The 14,751-nt window shown below is 43.2% G+C and overlaps 1 protein-coding gene across 2 annotated transcripts in view; it reads left to right on the top strand.

Annotated features, from left to right (window-relative positions):
- Nucleotides 1-12,190, top strand: part of PDPN (podoplanin) — a 29,167-nt gene extending 16,977 nt beyond the window's left edge. Inside the window, exons 2-6 of one of the 2 annotated variants that reach the window (XM_036094263.2) lie at nucleotides 1,640-1,770; nucleotides 3,444-3,573; nucleotides 8,730-8,768; nucleotides 9,342-9,447; nucleotides 10,451-12,190. In XM_036094263.2, coding sequence (XP_035950156.1) covers nucleotides 1,640-1,770; nucleotides 3,444-3,573; nucleotides 8,730-8,768; nucleotides 9,342-9,447; nucleotides 10,451-10,457 — 413 coding nt within the window. In that variant the 3' untranslated portion in view covers nucleotides 10,458-12,190. Of the gene's footprint in view, nucleotides 1-1,639; nucleotides 1,771-3,443; nucleotides 3,574-8,729; nucleotides 8,769-9,341; nucleotides 9,454-10,450 lie in introns of both variants that reach the window. The other variant, XM_036094262.2, reaches the window with a different exon arrangement.
- Nucleotides 12,191-14,751: the final 2,561 nt, after the last annotated feature.

The raw sequence follows: 14,751 nt of genomic DNA, 5'->3' as shown, positions 1-14,751 counted from the left end.
TGGTTTTGCTGAGCAGCCTCCAGAAAAGATTGCTAAAATTGATGATTTGTTAACTGTTCAAACCAGGAGGGAAAGAAAAGAAAATGGGATGTAGGTTTTGAGTGTGTGTGTGTGTGTGTGTGTGCGTGTGTGTGTTTAATAAGGACTACTTGCCTGACAAAGGGATATTTCCTCCTTGAGCTTAATAAATACATTCAACATTTGCCTAACACCGCAGTCATAAATCCTGATGGGAGCCCATCGCTGCCCACCCACACCCCAGCGAGCCGCCAGGAGGGGAGGCAAACTATTTGCATGCACTGAGGTATTCAGTTATTGCTAACTGGTGAAAGCCATTCCCCGCCCCCCCCCCCCAGATGAAAAAAATAAATGCATATGCTTAGGGAGCTCATCCAAAGCCATTGATCGGCAGCACTGGATTAGGACTCCAGATGCAAAGAGAAGGCTCACAGAACCAGTGAATTTACTCTTGAGACTTTCTCCCTCCATGCATCAGCAAAGAAGTTATGATCAAATATTTATTACCTTTCCTTTGGCTGGGCTTTCTAAGCACAGGGAGAAATAAGGTATCTTAAGGCAAGGACTGGATTGCTGACTTGAGCACCGCCTGGATACAAACATCTACTCTTTAATTATACAACGAAGTCTCCAAGCACCCCCTCCCTCTTGCTCCTGGGATGTGTATGCTTGCTTAGTTTGCAACTGTGTTTAGCCATAGTTTCCAGAGCCACTCAGTATGGGGAGGGAGCCCATGACCAATGACTCAGATTTTTAACTCGTGAAAAGGGTTATTTGCTGAGCTGAGATAATACCCCTGCTTGGTCGTGCTTCATTTGGATCATCGCGACAGAGGTTCAAGAAAAGGCCACTGTTGCTATCTGTCCCGCTCCCCGCACTCCACCTTCGTGTGGAATTCAACTTGCTATCCCACTCCACTCATCCCCTGCTCCTCTGGAAACCTTTCTCATGGGTACAACAGGGTCATTCATTCTGTTAACGCAGAAAAGCCCCGGCCAGGGGCACTGAGGTCCCTCATTAGCATAGCTCTCGGTGCACTAAGATTTCTGTTGGGTATCTCGGCACCGTTATGTACATTACTGACTCTCCCCCACAGACAGTAACCTCAGAGCCCTCATCATTCAAGGAGACATCGGTCTCAAAATTAAATGGAAAGCAAGCTTGATTTTTAAGAGATGGGATCCGCTTTTGGACATTCTGATTTGGTATGTTTAAGATAGAGCCTGCAAATTGGAATTGTTAGAAATCTTTCCAGGTGACTCTAATTTAGAATGTTTCCAGGTCTAAATGATATTCTTTTTTTTTTAAGATTTTATTTATTTTTGTGAGAGAGCGAGCACGGGGTGGGGGGGGCTGGGGAGGGGCAGAGGGAGAAGCAGACTCCCCGCTGAGCAGGGATCCCCATGCAGGACTCAATCCCAGGACCCTGGGATCATGACCTGAGCTGAAGGCAGACGCTTAACCAACTGAGCCACCCAGGCACCCTTAAATGATATTCTATTAACCTGAATGCACTATTGTATGTATTATATGAAATGGTAAAGAAAATAATCTGATTGTAGCCGGTCAGTTAGGTCACGCAATTTCTACCTTAAGCCCTGACCCAGTCTTTCTTTTTTAGCCAGCACAGTCCGGCCAGAAGATGACATAACACCAGGTGTAGAAGATAGCGTGGTGACCCTAGGTGCAGAAGATAATGTGATGACCCCAGGCACCAGTGAAGAGCCTTATGAGTCTGGCTTAACAGCCCTGGTGAGTGTTCCAGGAGAGTGGAGTTTGCTCCATAGGCATGCAATCATATGCAAGGATATTTTATGACTGTCTTATTTCACTTAGCATAATATCCTTATGGTTTATCCATGCTGTAGCACATGTGACAATGTCCTTCCTTTTTAAGGCTGATTATTCCATCGTATGTACCACATTTTGTGTATCTGTTCATCGGTCAGTAGACGTTTGGGTTGCTTCCAACTCTGGGCTATTGTGAATAGTGCTACTATAAAAATGGATGTGCAAATACCTCTTCCAGACCTTGCTTTCAATCGGGTATATGCCCAGAACTAGGATTGATGGGTCATATGGTAGTTCTATTTTCAATTATTTTGAGGAAACTCCATCTTGTTTTCCATAGTGGTTGCACCATTTTACAATCCCACAGTACACAATGGTTTCAGTTTCTCTACCTTCTTGCCAATGTTATTTTCTGTTCTTTTGAGAGTAGCCATCCTAACAGGTACGAGGTGATAATCTCATTGTGGTTTAATTTGTATTTCTCTGATGACTAGGGATACTGAACATCTTTCATATGCTTACTGACCATTGTATATTGTCTTCGGGGAAAGGTCTATGCAAGTCCTTTTGCCCATCTTTGTTTGTTTGGTTTTTGGTTTTGGTTTTATTTTGGGGGGGGTGGTGCACGCATACAAGCAGGGGGGAGGGGCAGAGGGAGAGAGAGAATCTTAAGCAGGCTCCACTCTCAGCATGGAGCCTGATGCAGGCCTGGATCTCATGACCCAGAGATCATGACCTGAGCTGAAATCAAGAGTCAGACGCTTAACCAACTGAGTCATCCAGGCGCCCCCTTTTTGCCCGTTTTTGAATCAAGCTATTTGATTCTTTGTTGTCAAGTTGTAGGAGTTCTTCTTACCCTTATCAGATATATGACTGGCAAATATTATCTCCCATTCCATAGGTTGCTTTTTTACTCTGCTGATTGTGTCCTGTGATGCACAAAGTTTTTAAGTTTAATGTGGTCCCACTCATCTAATTTTGCTTTTGTTGCCTGGGCTCACTGTCATATTTGTTGAATGCTATATTGGCATGAACTTTGGAGTCACAGGATCACGTCCAAGTCTTCTTGCTTGTTGGCTATGTGAGTTTGGGCATGTTGTCTAATCTCTCTAGGCCTCATTCACACTATAGGACTAATAATAGGATTTTCTTTACAGTGTTGTTTATGGAGTAAATGAGAAGGTCTTTAAAGGGCCTTGCACAGTAAGCTCTCAATAAAAGCCAGTTATTCCTTTAATTGGGGAAGGGAAGGCATTGAAAGATGGTACAACATAATATGTACCAAATAAATATTACAGGGAAAAAAAATGCCATTCAAGTTCAAGGGAGAGAAAGAATTAAAGCCTAGTGACCTGGTATTTTTTGAAGAATTAAGACCCTAGGAAGTCAATTTGTTAGATTAGTCAATTTAGTCATGCTAAATACTTGATATTTATTTCCAGAGTACATTTGGTGTCATTCCTGCCCAAACTCTGTCATTTCTGTTTGTTTGTTTTCTTGTTTCCACTTTAAATTGATGTCATCATATATTTTGTATTTTTTTCCGCTTTAAATCCTTTTCTGTTATAAGGTTGAGTATGTATTTTAAAACATTAGATTTTATTTCTCTTTTGCCTCATTTCCTTCTCTAATAGGTGCCAATAAATACAGAGAGTGTGACAGACTTTCACTTAGAGGATGGGCCGACTCAAGAAAGCACAGTCCATGCCAAAGAAGAAAGTCAGAGCACCACAGCCTTGAATGTAGTGACTAGTCACTCCATAGGTAAGAAAACCAGTTGCCCCCAATAGGTGTCGATCTTCTTTTATAATCAGTACATTACAAATATCCACAAACAGGGGCGCCTGGGTGGCTCAGTTGGTTAAGCAGCTGCCTTCGGCTCAGGTCATGATCCCAGGGTCCTGGGATCAAGCCCCGCATCGGGCTCCCTGCTCGCCGGGGAGCCTGCTTCTCCCTCTCCCTCCGCCTGCCTCTCTGCCTACTTGTTCTCTCTATCTCTCTGTCAAATAAATAAATAAAAAATCTTTAAAAACAAAACAAAACAAAACAAAAAAAAACAAATATCCACAAACAAATCTAATGATTAGTAGGGCACGTTTTGGAATGCTAAGAGTGAGTTCTGAACCAATCTTATGTTCTAGGTTCAGAATTCGGTTTATAGGGTTGCTAAATTGAATTTGATTTATTGGGTTGCTGAACACAGCTCTCCCCTTTGAATGACAACTAGTGATAATGTCCCCACAAGGGCAAATTAGCTACTAGTGTCATGTTGCTGATGGTAAGCTGATCCAATGTTGCACTAAGAACCTTGTGTTGACACCCAAGAGCGGAAACCTTGACCAACCTATGGAAGTTGTAATAGATTCCATACTAATATTTACCATCTCACACTGAGTTCATGTCTGTACACATGGAACAAGAATCTATCCTAAACCAGTCTTGCCAGGATCGGGGGCTGCACTTTGATTTATAGTTGGTACCTGCAGCTGTGTAAAAGGACCACTGCCTTGGGTCTTTGTCATTATTTGAGGTGTAGACCATCACTGAAATTGAAGAGAAATCATTGCCATTACAACTTAATGGAAAGAAATAGCCTCCGGTTTCTAGAGCTTTCTTAAGAGAAATGCAGTTGTTTGGGGTTTTTATTTTAAAATTGCCTTATGTTGTAGTAAATGGGATGGGAGAGGGAAAAAAACTAATCCTCCGATAACTGCAATGAATGCTTGCTAATGAGAAATTTTAAAGATTTTATTTATTTATTTGAGAGAGAGAGAGAGCTAGAAAGAGCATGAGTAGGGGAGGGGGAGAGGGAGAAGCAGACTCCCCACTGAGCGGGGAACCCAAAGTGGCGCTTGATCCCAGGACTCCGAGATCATGACCTGAGCCAAAGGCAGACACTTAACCAACTGAGCCACCCAGGCGCCCTGCTAATGAGCAATTTTATATAAATTATTTTATCTAGATAGGTGTTTCCATCTTTAAATGAAAGTAAACATAAAGACCTTGCCTAAATCGATGGTTCCTCAAATCAGTGGCACATCTGAACACCTAGAAAGTTACTTTATTGTTCAATATACGTTTCTTTTTTTTTTTTAAGATTTCATTTATTTATTTGACAGAGAGAGACACAGCGAGAGAGGAAACACAAGCAGGGGGAGTGGGAGAGGGAGAAGCAGGCTTCCCTCTGAGCAGGGAGCCCAATGCAGGGCTCGATCCCAGGACCCTGGGATCATGACCTGAGCCAAAGGCAGACCCTTAACGACTGAGCCACCCAGGCACCCCTCAATATACATTTCTAGACCCAATCACCACTCTGGTTTTACAAACTCTATAGCACTTTTGAGGGTTTTTTAAAAATTGCTTTATATTTGGGCTGCTTGGCTGGATCAGTTGGTGGAGCATGTGACTCTTGATCTCAAGGTTGTGAGTTCAAGTCCCACACTGGGCGTGGAGCCTTTTTTTTTTTTTTTTTGACCTCTTTATTTAAAAAAAATCTGAAATACATAGGCATAATGTGAACAATTTTCTTTAATTAACATACAATATATTATTTGTTTCAGGGGTACAGGTCTGTGATTCATCAGTCTTACACAATTCATAGCACTCACCATAGCACATACCCTCCCCAATATCCATCACCTAGCTACCGCATGCCTCCCATCCCCCTCCCCTCCAGCAACCCTCAGTTTGTTTCTTGAGATGAAGAGTCTCTTATGGTTTGTCTCCCTCTCTGGTTTCGTCTTGTTTCATTTTTCCCTCCCTTCCCCTATGATCCTCTGCCTTCTTTCTCAAATTCCACATATCCGTGAGATCATATGATACTTGTCTTTCTCTGATTGACTTATTTCGCTTAGCATAATACCCTCTAGTTCCATCCACGTCATTGCAAATGGCAAGATTTCATTTTTTTGATGGCTGGGTAGTATTCCATTGTATATATAGACCACATCTTCTTTATCCATTCATCTGTTGATGTACATCTGGGCTCTTTCCATAGTTTGGGTATTGTGGACATTGCTGCTATAAACATTGGGGTGCATGTGACCCTTCAGATCACTACATTTGTATCTTTGGGGTAAATACCCCGTAGTGCAATTGCTGAGTCGTAGTGTAGCTCTATTTTCAACTTTTTGAGGAACCTCCATACTGTTTTCCAGAGTGGCTATACCAGCTTGCATTCCCACCAACAGTGTAGGAGGGTTCCCCTTTTGTGGAGCTTATTTTAAAAAAAAATTTTTTTAATTACATTATATTTGTACACACAGTGTCCATAGCAGCATTATTCACAATAGCTAAAACATGAGAGCAACTCAAATGTCCGTCAACAGATAAATGAATAAACAAAATGTGGTGTGTACATTAATGGACTGTTATTCAGCCCCTAAGCACATTCTGGCACCTGCTACAATATGGATGAATCTTGAGGACATTATGCTAAGTGGAATAAACCAGTTACCCAAAGAAAACTACTGTATAATTCCACTTATATGAGTCAAATTCATAGAGACAGAAAGTAGGATGGTGGGTGCTAGGGGCTGGGGGGAGATGGGGGTGGGAAGTTAGTGTTTAATGGTATCAGTTTTGTGAGACGGTAAGAGTCCTGGAGATGGATGGTGGGGATGGTTGCACAAGAGTGAATGTACTTCATGCCACTGAACTATTTAAAAATGGTGAGGACAGTAAGTTTTATGTTATGTGTATTTTACCACAATGGTGGGGGGGAAGCTTTATGAAGTGCTTTGAAAATAAAGTCTAAAGGTCACTCTGAAATGCTAAAGAAATGGTGAACAATTAAACACCAGATAGAACAAAATAGGGCTAAGCAAAGAAAGAATCATCAATATAATTGGTAATTGGAAAACATTTCAAAATTTTGGAGAAGAATTGATCATTTGTGAAATGAGTTGACAGCGCATTTAGCTGCCGAAAATGCAGTGTCCCAAGTCGAGTATTCTTCCCATCAGACTAGCATACCTCTCTTATTCTTTTAAAACAAAATTCTCAATTCTCTGGAAAATATTCATGATTCCTCTCCTGTCCAGTCTCCTGCCCCACCCTGCCACAATAAGTGTGACTTATGGCACGTTTCCACATAATACATCAGTGTCCCAAGAAATTTTCACATGTGAGTTAAAATGTAATTATAAGCACTTGGTTTTTTTAAGAGGTGATTTTTATTAGGGCAGCAGATGTCTTTCCCATGAAACACCCAAGTACGATGATGTTCACTCTCATGACTACAATCAGTATAATTGGGCTGGAGCTAGGGAGGATAGAACTAATAAGCTCTAATTTGGTAATGAATCTTCCACATTTTTTGGTAATATGTTTTCTGACCAGTGGTGTCACAGATGGTGAGAATGATGTGTCATAAGTCTGGAAATCAGCAGCCGCCATGTTAAGACATGATAAACAAACGATTGACTTTTTTCTACTGGTAGTTGGCAGCCAAAGGGATGACCTTTTAGGAGCAATTCCATGATACGTTTGTTCCGGGCTGGCCTCAGACCCACCAGTCTTTGAACCATTTTTTTTTTTTTTTATGGTGGGATAGCACCATCAACTTGAGCTCCATGTAAATGCCCCAGAGCCATGGCTTCAGCTCATGCTGGCAGAGCTGTGTTCAGGGACCCTTATCCTAGGGCCATCTTGAAAAGGTGCCTATTTTTGAAGAGAGTCTTGGTACAAAGACTTCTTTCAAATCCACACATTAGACAGGCGCCTGGGTGGCTCAGTTGGTTAAGCGACTGCCTTCGGCTCAGGTCATGATCCTGGAGTCCTGGGATCGAGTCCCGCATCGGGCTCCCTGCTCAGTGGGGAGTCTGCTTCTCTCTCCCGCTACCCCCTCTTGTGCTCTCTCTCTCTCTCATTCTCTCTCTCAAATAAATAAATCTTTTTAAAAATCCACGCATTAGAAAAATAAGCATCTTGTAGATGATGCTTTCACTTTTGATTTGAAAAGCTCTTGGTTATATGTAGTATTTGCAAGTTGTGAACTATAGTTCTAGGGTGGGACCTGATTGATTGACTACCTCTGTTGTCTCATTAAATGAAAGCCTCTTGACTTGTCCCCCATCTGCAAACCAGGTAAAGGACCACCACCCAAAGGAGTTAAAGACTTGGTATGCAAAGAAGGTGATGGGAAAAACCAAACCAAACCAAAAACGTTTACTTTTAAATAGGCATTGTGTAAAATTATCTGAAAGAAACTCACAACTTTATTGTTTACTTACTGTAAGTTAGTAACTGAAACCCATGTGATAGGTAAATGAGAATATTCACATTGTAACTATTGGACTAGGTTTGGCTGCAGAGAGAAATCCTAATGTAACAGTGACATAAACACAAAGAGTATATTCCGTCATTAAACTTAGCTGGGCATATCGCTGCCCTGTAAGATATGAATTTTACTACTAAAGATAAAGCAAGGAATTGGTATCACAAGACAAATCACAGTCTGGGCCCCATCTTCCAGAACTAGAGTATATTGCTCTCAAAATACAATTCTTCAAAATAAACCTTATCACAGTGGATGAGTTTTCTGTGGTCTTGATATTGGACCAAGAATCAACAGCCTTGGTTTCTTTTGTTACCCAAACCTCTAAGACTTTTTGACCATTTCTGTGGGTCAATTTCCCTGACTCTGCTCTCTAAAGTAGATGAGAAAAAAGTAAGGTTCACCAAAGTACTATGGACGCATAGGTATGAAGAAGCACTCGTAAGTTCAGTAATAATAGTTTTGAAGACAGGATCGTGTCAGAGCTTGCTTAAAAATCCCCTGATCCAATTTATTTAAGAAATTATATTCTTTGCTTGTGTCTTGCTACCTTCCACTTAGGGTAAATTCATCTTTTGCCACTTGTTAAATTATAGTTATTATATCCTAATAATTCTGTATCATTATATCTCTTTCTTTACAGAGAAAGTAGGTGAAGACACAGAGACAACAGTTGAGAAAGGTAGGCGAGATTTTGTTATCAATTATTTTTATGGGAGTTTTAAAAAAAAAGTTTCTTTGAAGCTTATCTTGTGATGAATTACATTCTTTCCTGGATTGTAGTCAACAAGAGCGAAATACAGAACCCTCTGAGAAGAGGTTTCAAACCTCTTTTAAGAGAAAAAAGAAAATTGCCTGTACTTGAAAATACGCAAACCACAAATGAGTCTAGTCACTTAATGACAGCCATGGAGAATGGTGTCGTATCACAGTTTATTGTTATGAAGGATGAAAGTAGGGGCTCATTTAATCCAGCACACAGACGTTACCTAATAATTAACAGTGAAGCCACCCAGTATGAATGGTATGCTTGATAGATCCTGAGACCCAGGAATCTTTCCATTCATATGAGGAGATGAGAGTAGCCCAAAGTTTCATCTCTTTTAGGTCAACTCCCACTGAATAAGCAGAAGCAAATTAGAACATGATTTGCTATCTTCAGTGGGGCAGTGGTATTGTTTATAAATGACACATTTTATCACAGGGATATCATTTATCTGGGGCTCATGCTTTTTTTTTCCCCATCCTCATTCAGATGGCCTGGCAACAGTGACCCTGGTTGGAATTATAGTTGGAGTCTTACTAGCCATTGGATTCATTGGTGGGATCATCATTGTGGTTGCTCGAAAAATGTCAGGAAGGTACTCGTAAGTAAATAACTTACACCCATGTGGTAGGTAAATGAGAGCAGTCATATCTAGAACTCCAACCTTTGAGCTAATTGAAACCTCTAAATAAAGATCATGTTCAGGGATGTCTGGCTGCCTCAGTGGGAGGAGCATGCAACTCTTGATCTCAGGGTCGTGAGTTTGAGCCCCACGTTGGGTGTAGAGTTTACTTTTTAAAAAAGTCATTTTCAGAAGCCCCTTACATCTGTGAGGACTACATCTGAAGTATACCCAGGAGAACAGGTATCTACTTGGCCCTTCTAAGTTTCCAAAAAAGAGAGTTAGAGCCAGAGATGGCTTTTGAGTTGACTCAAAAGTTGAGATCTAATCAAATTTGGCCTCTTGTCCTAATTTTTCAACTAACTGAACTTGAAAGAAAACCCAAACCAAGTTTCAACTTGTTACCTAATTGCCCTGCTCCCAATCATCAGAGGGAGGGAGGGGGCCTTCAGCAGAGCATCCATTGCAGAGCCTGGGCACCATTCTGATGAGAATTCTTCTGGTGGTGGGGTCCCCTCCCTCTACTCCTGCCCTGCACATACCCACACGCATGGTAGTGAACTCCTAGTAGTGATTATTGATGAAGGGAAGGAGTTCTTTCTCTTTATGAAAATTCCTTAAGAATTCAGAAGATCCAAACTCATAACCAGAGGAAGACTTTTTCTTATTTCTGTTGGGGAGATGATATATAATGGGGGGTAGGGGGTGGTAGAGAGGACAAGTGCTATATAACTGGGGGCTGAGGGACACAGCTCACAATACAGTCGCAGATTTATGGGCTTGGAAAAGCCTGGGAACCTGCCCCTGGCTGTGTGAGGGCCAGGCATGCAGGAGGAGTGAGCAGGGAGAGGAGAAGAGCTCCAGGTTCCAGAACTACCAGATTTATACGAAAGGACAATAGGACCATGACTCACAGGATTACTATTTACAGTGCCAGTAAGAGAAGTGACAGTCACCTTTTTCTTTGTTTTCACAGGCCCTAAAGAGCTGAAGAACTGTGCCCTTCTACCAACACTTTTTTAAAAGAGTTTCCGACTTCCCCATCCCTGAGCACGTGGGAGAAGATGACCCATGGAAATCGCTTGGCAATCCCACTCCAAATCCATGGCGATCCCTCCGCTTGCCAAAAGTAACCCAGGGAAAGACAATTCACGAGACTTGCTCCTCTAGGCATTTTGTCTTTTGAAAATATTTTTAAATATACATTTTGTAAAAGATGATTTAAAAGACAAAATGCATAGAAAATGGAGCAAAGTGATGTAAACTGATTTGTAACTAAGACAATATAATTTAATCGATGCTGGAAATTATAATCCTGTCTCCGTTCTGACCATTCGCTGTTATTGTTAAAATGCAATCAAGTCTGGAAATATTTATATCAATGGAGTCCCTGAGTTTAGTACCATGTTCGTGAGTGGCATAAGCATTGTGCAATCTCTGCTCTGTTGAAATGTACATATTCCAATCTAGTCTGGTCTGTTGTGAAAGCCTAATTTCATGTCAATAATCAAGTAGAAAATCTAAACTTGTATAATATGTAATGAGCAACTGCCTTTCACTGGCCCAGATAAATCATTTCAAAGGCCCCTATGTTAGAGTACAAACAGGAAGTCTATGGTTTGGAGAAGGGATTTTGTTTCTCACAATAAGGTCATCGGGCAGGCTCTAGGCTGGCTTATTGCCTTCTCCAGCGATGACTTGGTGACTTACAGATTTGCTCCCACCTGCTGCCTCCTCTTCCCTCAGATGATGAGCCAGAGCTCCTGGAGCAGCCTTTTCTCTTCCCAGGACCTAAGCCCTTCAGATTGGCTGTTTTGTTCTGGAATATGGAAGTCTTAGCCCTGGATGCCAGGGAGACTGCTGGATGCCCAAGGGTGCCCGAGGCTCAGATGTTCCAGAAACCAAGAACTATGGTGTTCCCCAAACAGAAGGAAACCCTGTGTGTCCCTCTGGCCTGATTACTTTCTGCCTCAGAGGAAACATCCAGGACACAAAAATAATCCTGTAAGATAGTAATTTTAAGGAAGCAGGTGGAATTTAAAGACTGGACATAAAAAATCAAAGAAATTCTCAGTCTCCGTGACACATCCCACACACTTCCATGGGGTCATCACTGAAAAGATCATCAGAGTAAAGGACCCCACGCTACCATATGGGGCGGGCTCCCTCCAGCTCAGTACATTTTCTGTAGTCCAGCTGCCTTCTTTTTCCCAAACACAAAGTTTTCATACTGAGCAGGTATCGCTCTGTCACGATTGTGGTTGTGCAGGTCTGATATCCTCTCAACTTGTACAAAAAAGTAAACTATCCTTTGGAAAAGCACCGCCCATTCCTCTCTTTCTTGCAGTAACGCGGGGATGTTATGTTAAACAGCGTGCCCTTCTGTTACCCAAGTCTGGCTGGTCCACCAACCCGGGGTCTGTATTTGAACATCCGCTGATTGAGAGAAGGGGCTTTAGAAGGGCTTTGTGTGTTTACGTATCCTTCTGTTTCATCGCTCAGATTCCTGAACGGGAGTTTGGGACAAAGTCTGTTTTGTCTTGCGTGTCCTTTCTTTTTTTTCTCTCACTGTGAACAATAACTTTCCGCCCCAAGTCATACACTGGACCCGCCACCTGCTGGGACAGGACTGTGGGTTTCTTGGTCACATCTGTGTTGGTGCTCAATGCAGTGTAGATGTGTTTTAAAATAAAAAACAGATGATTGCGTATAACAATGAGTCAGACCTTTGATTGGAAAGATCCTGTCTGGGTCACACTTTAGAACAGCTCCAGATAAGATTATCAGTTATGGAAACATCTGCCTCTAAACTTGATCGGAAGCGAATTATAGGTGGTTACAGGAAATACATCCACTGGAAAGAAATACAACTACGCCTTTCACGTAGGGCTCTGCCAAAGTGGAGAGGTGAAGGTCAAACTGAGGAATGGGATGAGACAGGTGGCACCTTGGGACTTCTTTTGCCCTCTGGTCACAAAGGGTTAACAAGGTTTTGCCTGGCTCCTGATTGCCCTGCACTGGACAGGAGCCGGGTCAGGGAGCCGTTACACCTGCTCCTGCCAGTCTTGGGCAGCCTGTCCCTCCGGAATTCCTGCTCCTGGGACATCTCACTGCTCCATGGCCCTTGGCTGCAAGCACTCTGCCTGGTCTAACAGAAAACTAGCCGTGTCCACCTAGCCCCAGAGACAGAGAAAGAGAACAGGGCTCTCAGCTAGGTCAAGTGCGCAGTCACAGTCCCTTACCCGCTCATGGAGCTGCTGGGGCTGCTGAAAGTTCAAGGGAACTTTCTCCCATCAGAGGCTCCTGGGAGCAGGCATGCTTAAGGTAACCGTGCCAGATGAAAGCCTCGTTTTACCCCCTGCCCCGCCCCCTTCTTTGTTTCAACCCGGGAGAGCCAGTTGAAAACCCAGGACTTAGTTCTGCCCTCATGTGGCACCTCAATGACCCAGGAAAGAACAAGAAGCTGAATTCCTTGCTGAGTCTATCTGCTTTTTCATTCCTATTTACTTAGTATTCAGGGCATGGGACTGCTTGGGACAAATGCTTCCATGGGGAAAATTGTGTATTCGGACCTTAAACTTTTTTTTTTTACTAACTAAAAGTCCAGTGAAAGTGGGGGAAGCAGTTCCCCAAAACGCGGCTGGGTTGGGCACCTACTTGGAACACACAGTTGTCCACTTGTATGTCAGAGGACTTGCCTTCCCTAAGAGCCAGGACTTCTCTGTCCTCTTCCTGAAGCTTGACATCGGGTTAGAATGTGTCGTAGATCCTGGATTCTTAAATTCAATAAATGTAAATGATGTGGACACAGTTAATAGGCAACGATGCAGAATAAATTTGAAATCTCGGAGTTGGGGGCACCTGGGTGGTGCAGTTGGTTAAGCGACTAACTCTTGATTTTGGCTCAGATCATGACCTTGGGGTCCTGGGATCGAGCCCCACGTTGGGCTCCACACTCAGCACCGGGTCTGCTGGAGATTCTCTCTCCCTCTACTCTGCTCCTCCCGCTCGTGCTCGCACTCGCTCTCTCTCTAAAATAAAGTCTTTTTAAAAAAATAAAAAATGAAATTAAATCTCGGAGTTGAAGCATGAACCCACTGCTGTGAAGAACATGGGATTTTTTTGGCCGGTGGGCCAGCCTGGATTCCCCCCAAATTATTCCTCATCATTTCCGCTCTCTCAGGAGGTCATCTTACCAGACACTGATGCGAAGCACCGTGTGTTCTACCTCGGCACCCAAGGGCTCCCGGCCATGATCCGACAACGTACAGGCCATCCCGGACACGATCCTGAGACCTTGTTTCTCCCAGCTGTTTCTTTCCTGTTCCTGCAAATCTTTCAGAAGAAAAGTCACATGCCAGCCCGGGCGGTTGTTTCTGAAGTGATAGCTACCCCCCCAACCAGAGGCTACTGAAGACATCTGCAATATGTGTTTGAACAAATAAAACCATGTGTGACTTTAAGAGCGGTAGGAATTTTCTGGCTAAAGTGACTGGATGAACCCTCCTTTTGCTCCCCCCACACCCATGCTGTAGATGTGTCTGGGGCTGTGGATGGCACAGGGCCAGTTGGAAAGGGAATGTATGGTGTCTACAAGGTCTTCCAGGCTGCTGGAGAGAAAGAGATTCTCTTGTAGGAGGAGAATAATCTGTTCATTCATTCATTCATTCGTTCAACAGACATTTGTTCTCAGACCCTGTTCTAGGTTCTGGGAACACAATAAATGGAACTGACCAAAGTTCCTGCCCACGTGGAGCTTATAGTCTAGCGTGGGAGACAGGCTATACCCCAAATTAGTAAGTCCCAGAGTATGGGGAAACTTCACGGGTGGTAAAGGCATCGGAGAGACACAGGGGAAGGGAGTGAAAGTGGAGGAGTGGAGCATGGAACTGGGGGTGGGGAAGGCCTCACCAAGGTTTGGGGAATGCAGGGAAGCTCAGAAGGCTGGAACAGAATGGACCCAGGGGAGAATGGAAGGTGACAAAGCCAGAGGGGGTGAGGGTGCTCGTAAATATGGAGGCTTTGGAAGGCTTTGAGGTGTGTCCTTTCAGATAAACATCTGAAATATTAAAAAAAAAAAAAAGTCACTCTCAGGGCTCCTGGGTGGCGCCGCTGGTTAAGCTTAAGACTCTTGGTTTTGGTTCAGGTCGTGCTCTCAGGGTCCTGGGATAAAGCCCTTTGTCCGGCTCTACGCTCAGTGTGGAGTCTGCTTGAGATTCTCTCTCTCCCTCTCCCTCTGCCCCTCCTCCCTGCTCGTGCTCTCTCTCTCTCTCTCAA

This window comes from Halichoerus grypus, chromosome 5, assembly GCF_964656455.1.
Source record: "Halichoerus grypus chromosome 5, mHalGry1.hap1.1, whole genome shotgun sequence".
NCBI classification, from domain to species: Eukaryota; Metazoa; Chordata; class Mammalia; order Carnivora; family Phocidae; genus Halichoerus; species Halichoerus grypus.
Note: the sequence above shows the minus strand (reverse complement) of the source record. Positions and strands in the feature narration are given on the sequence as shown.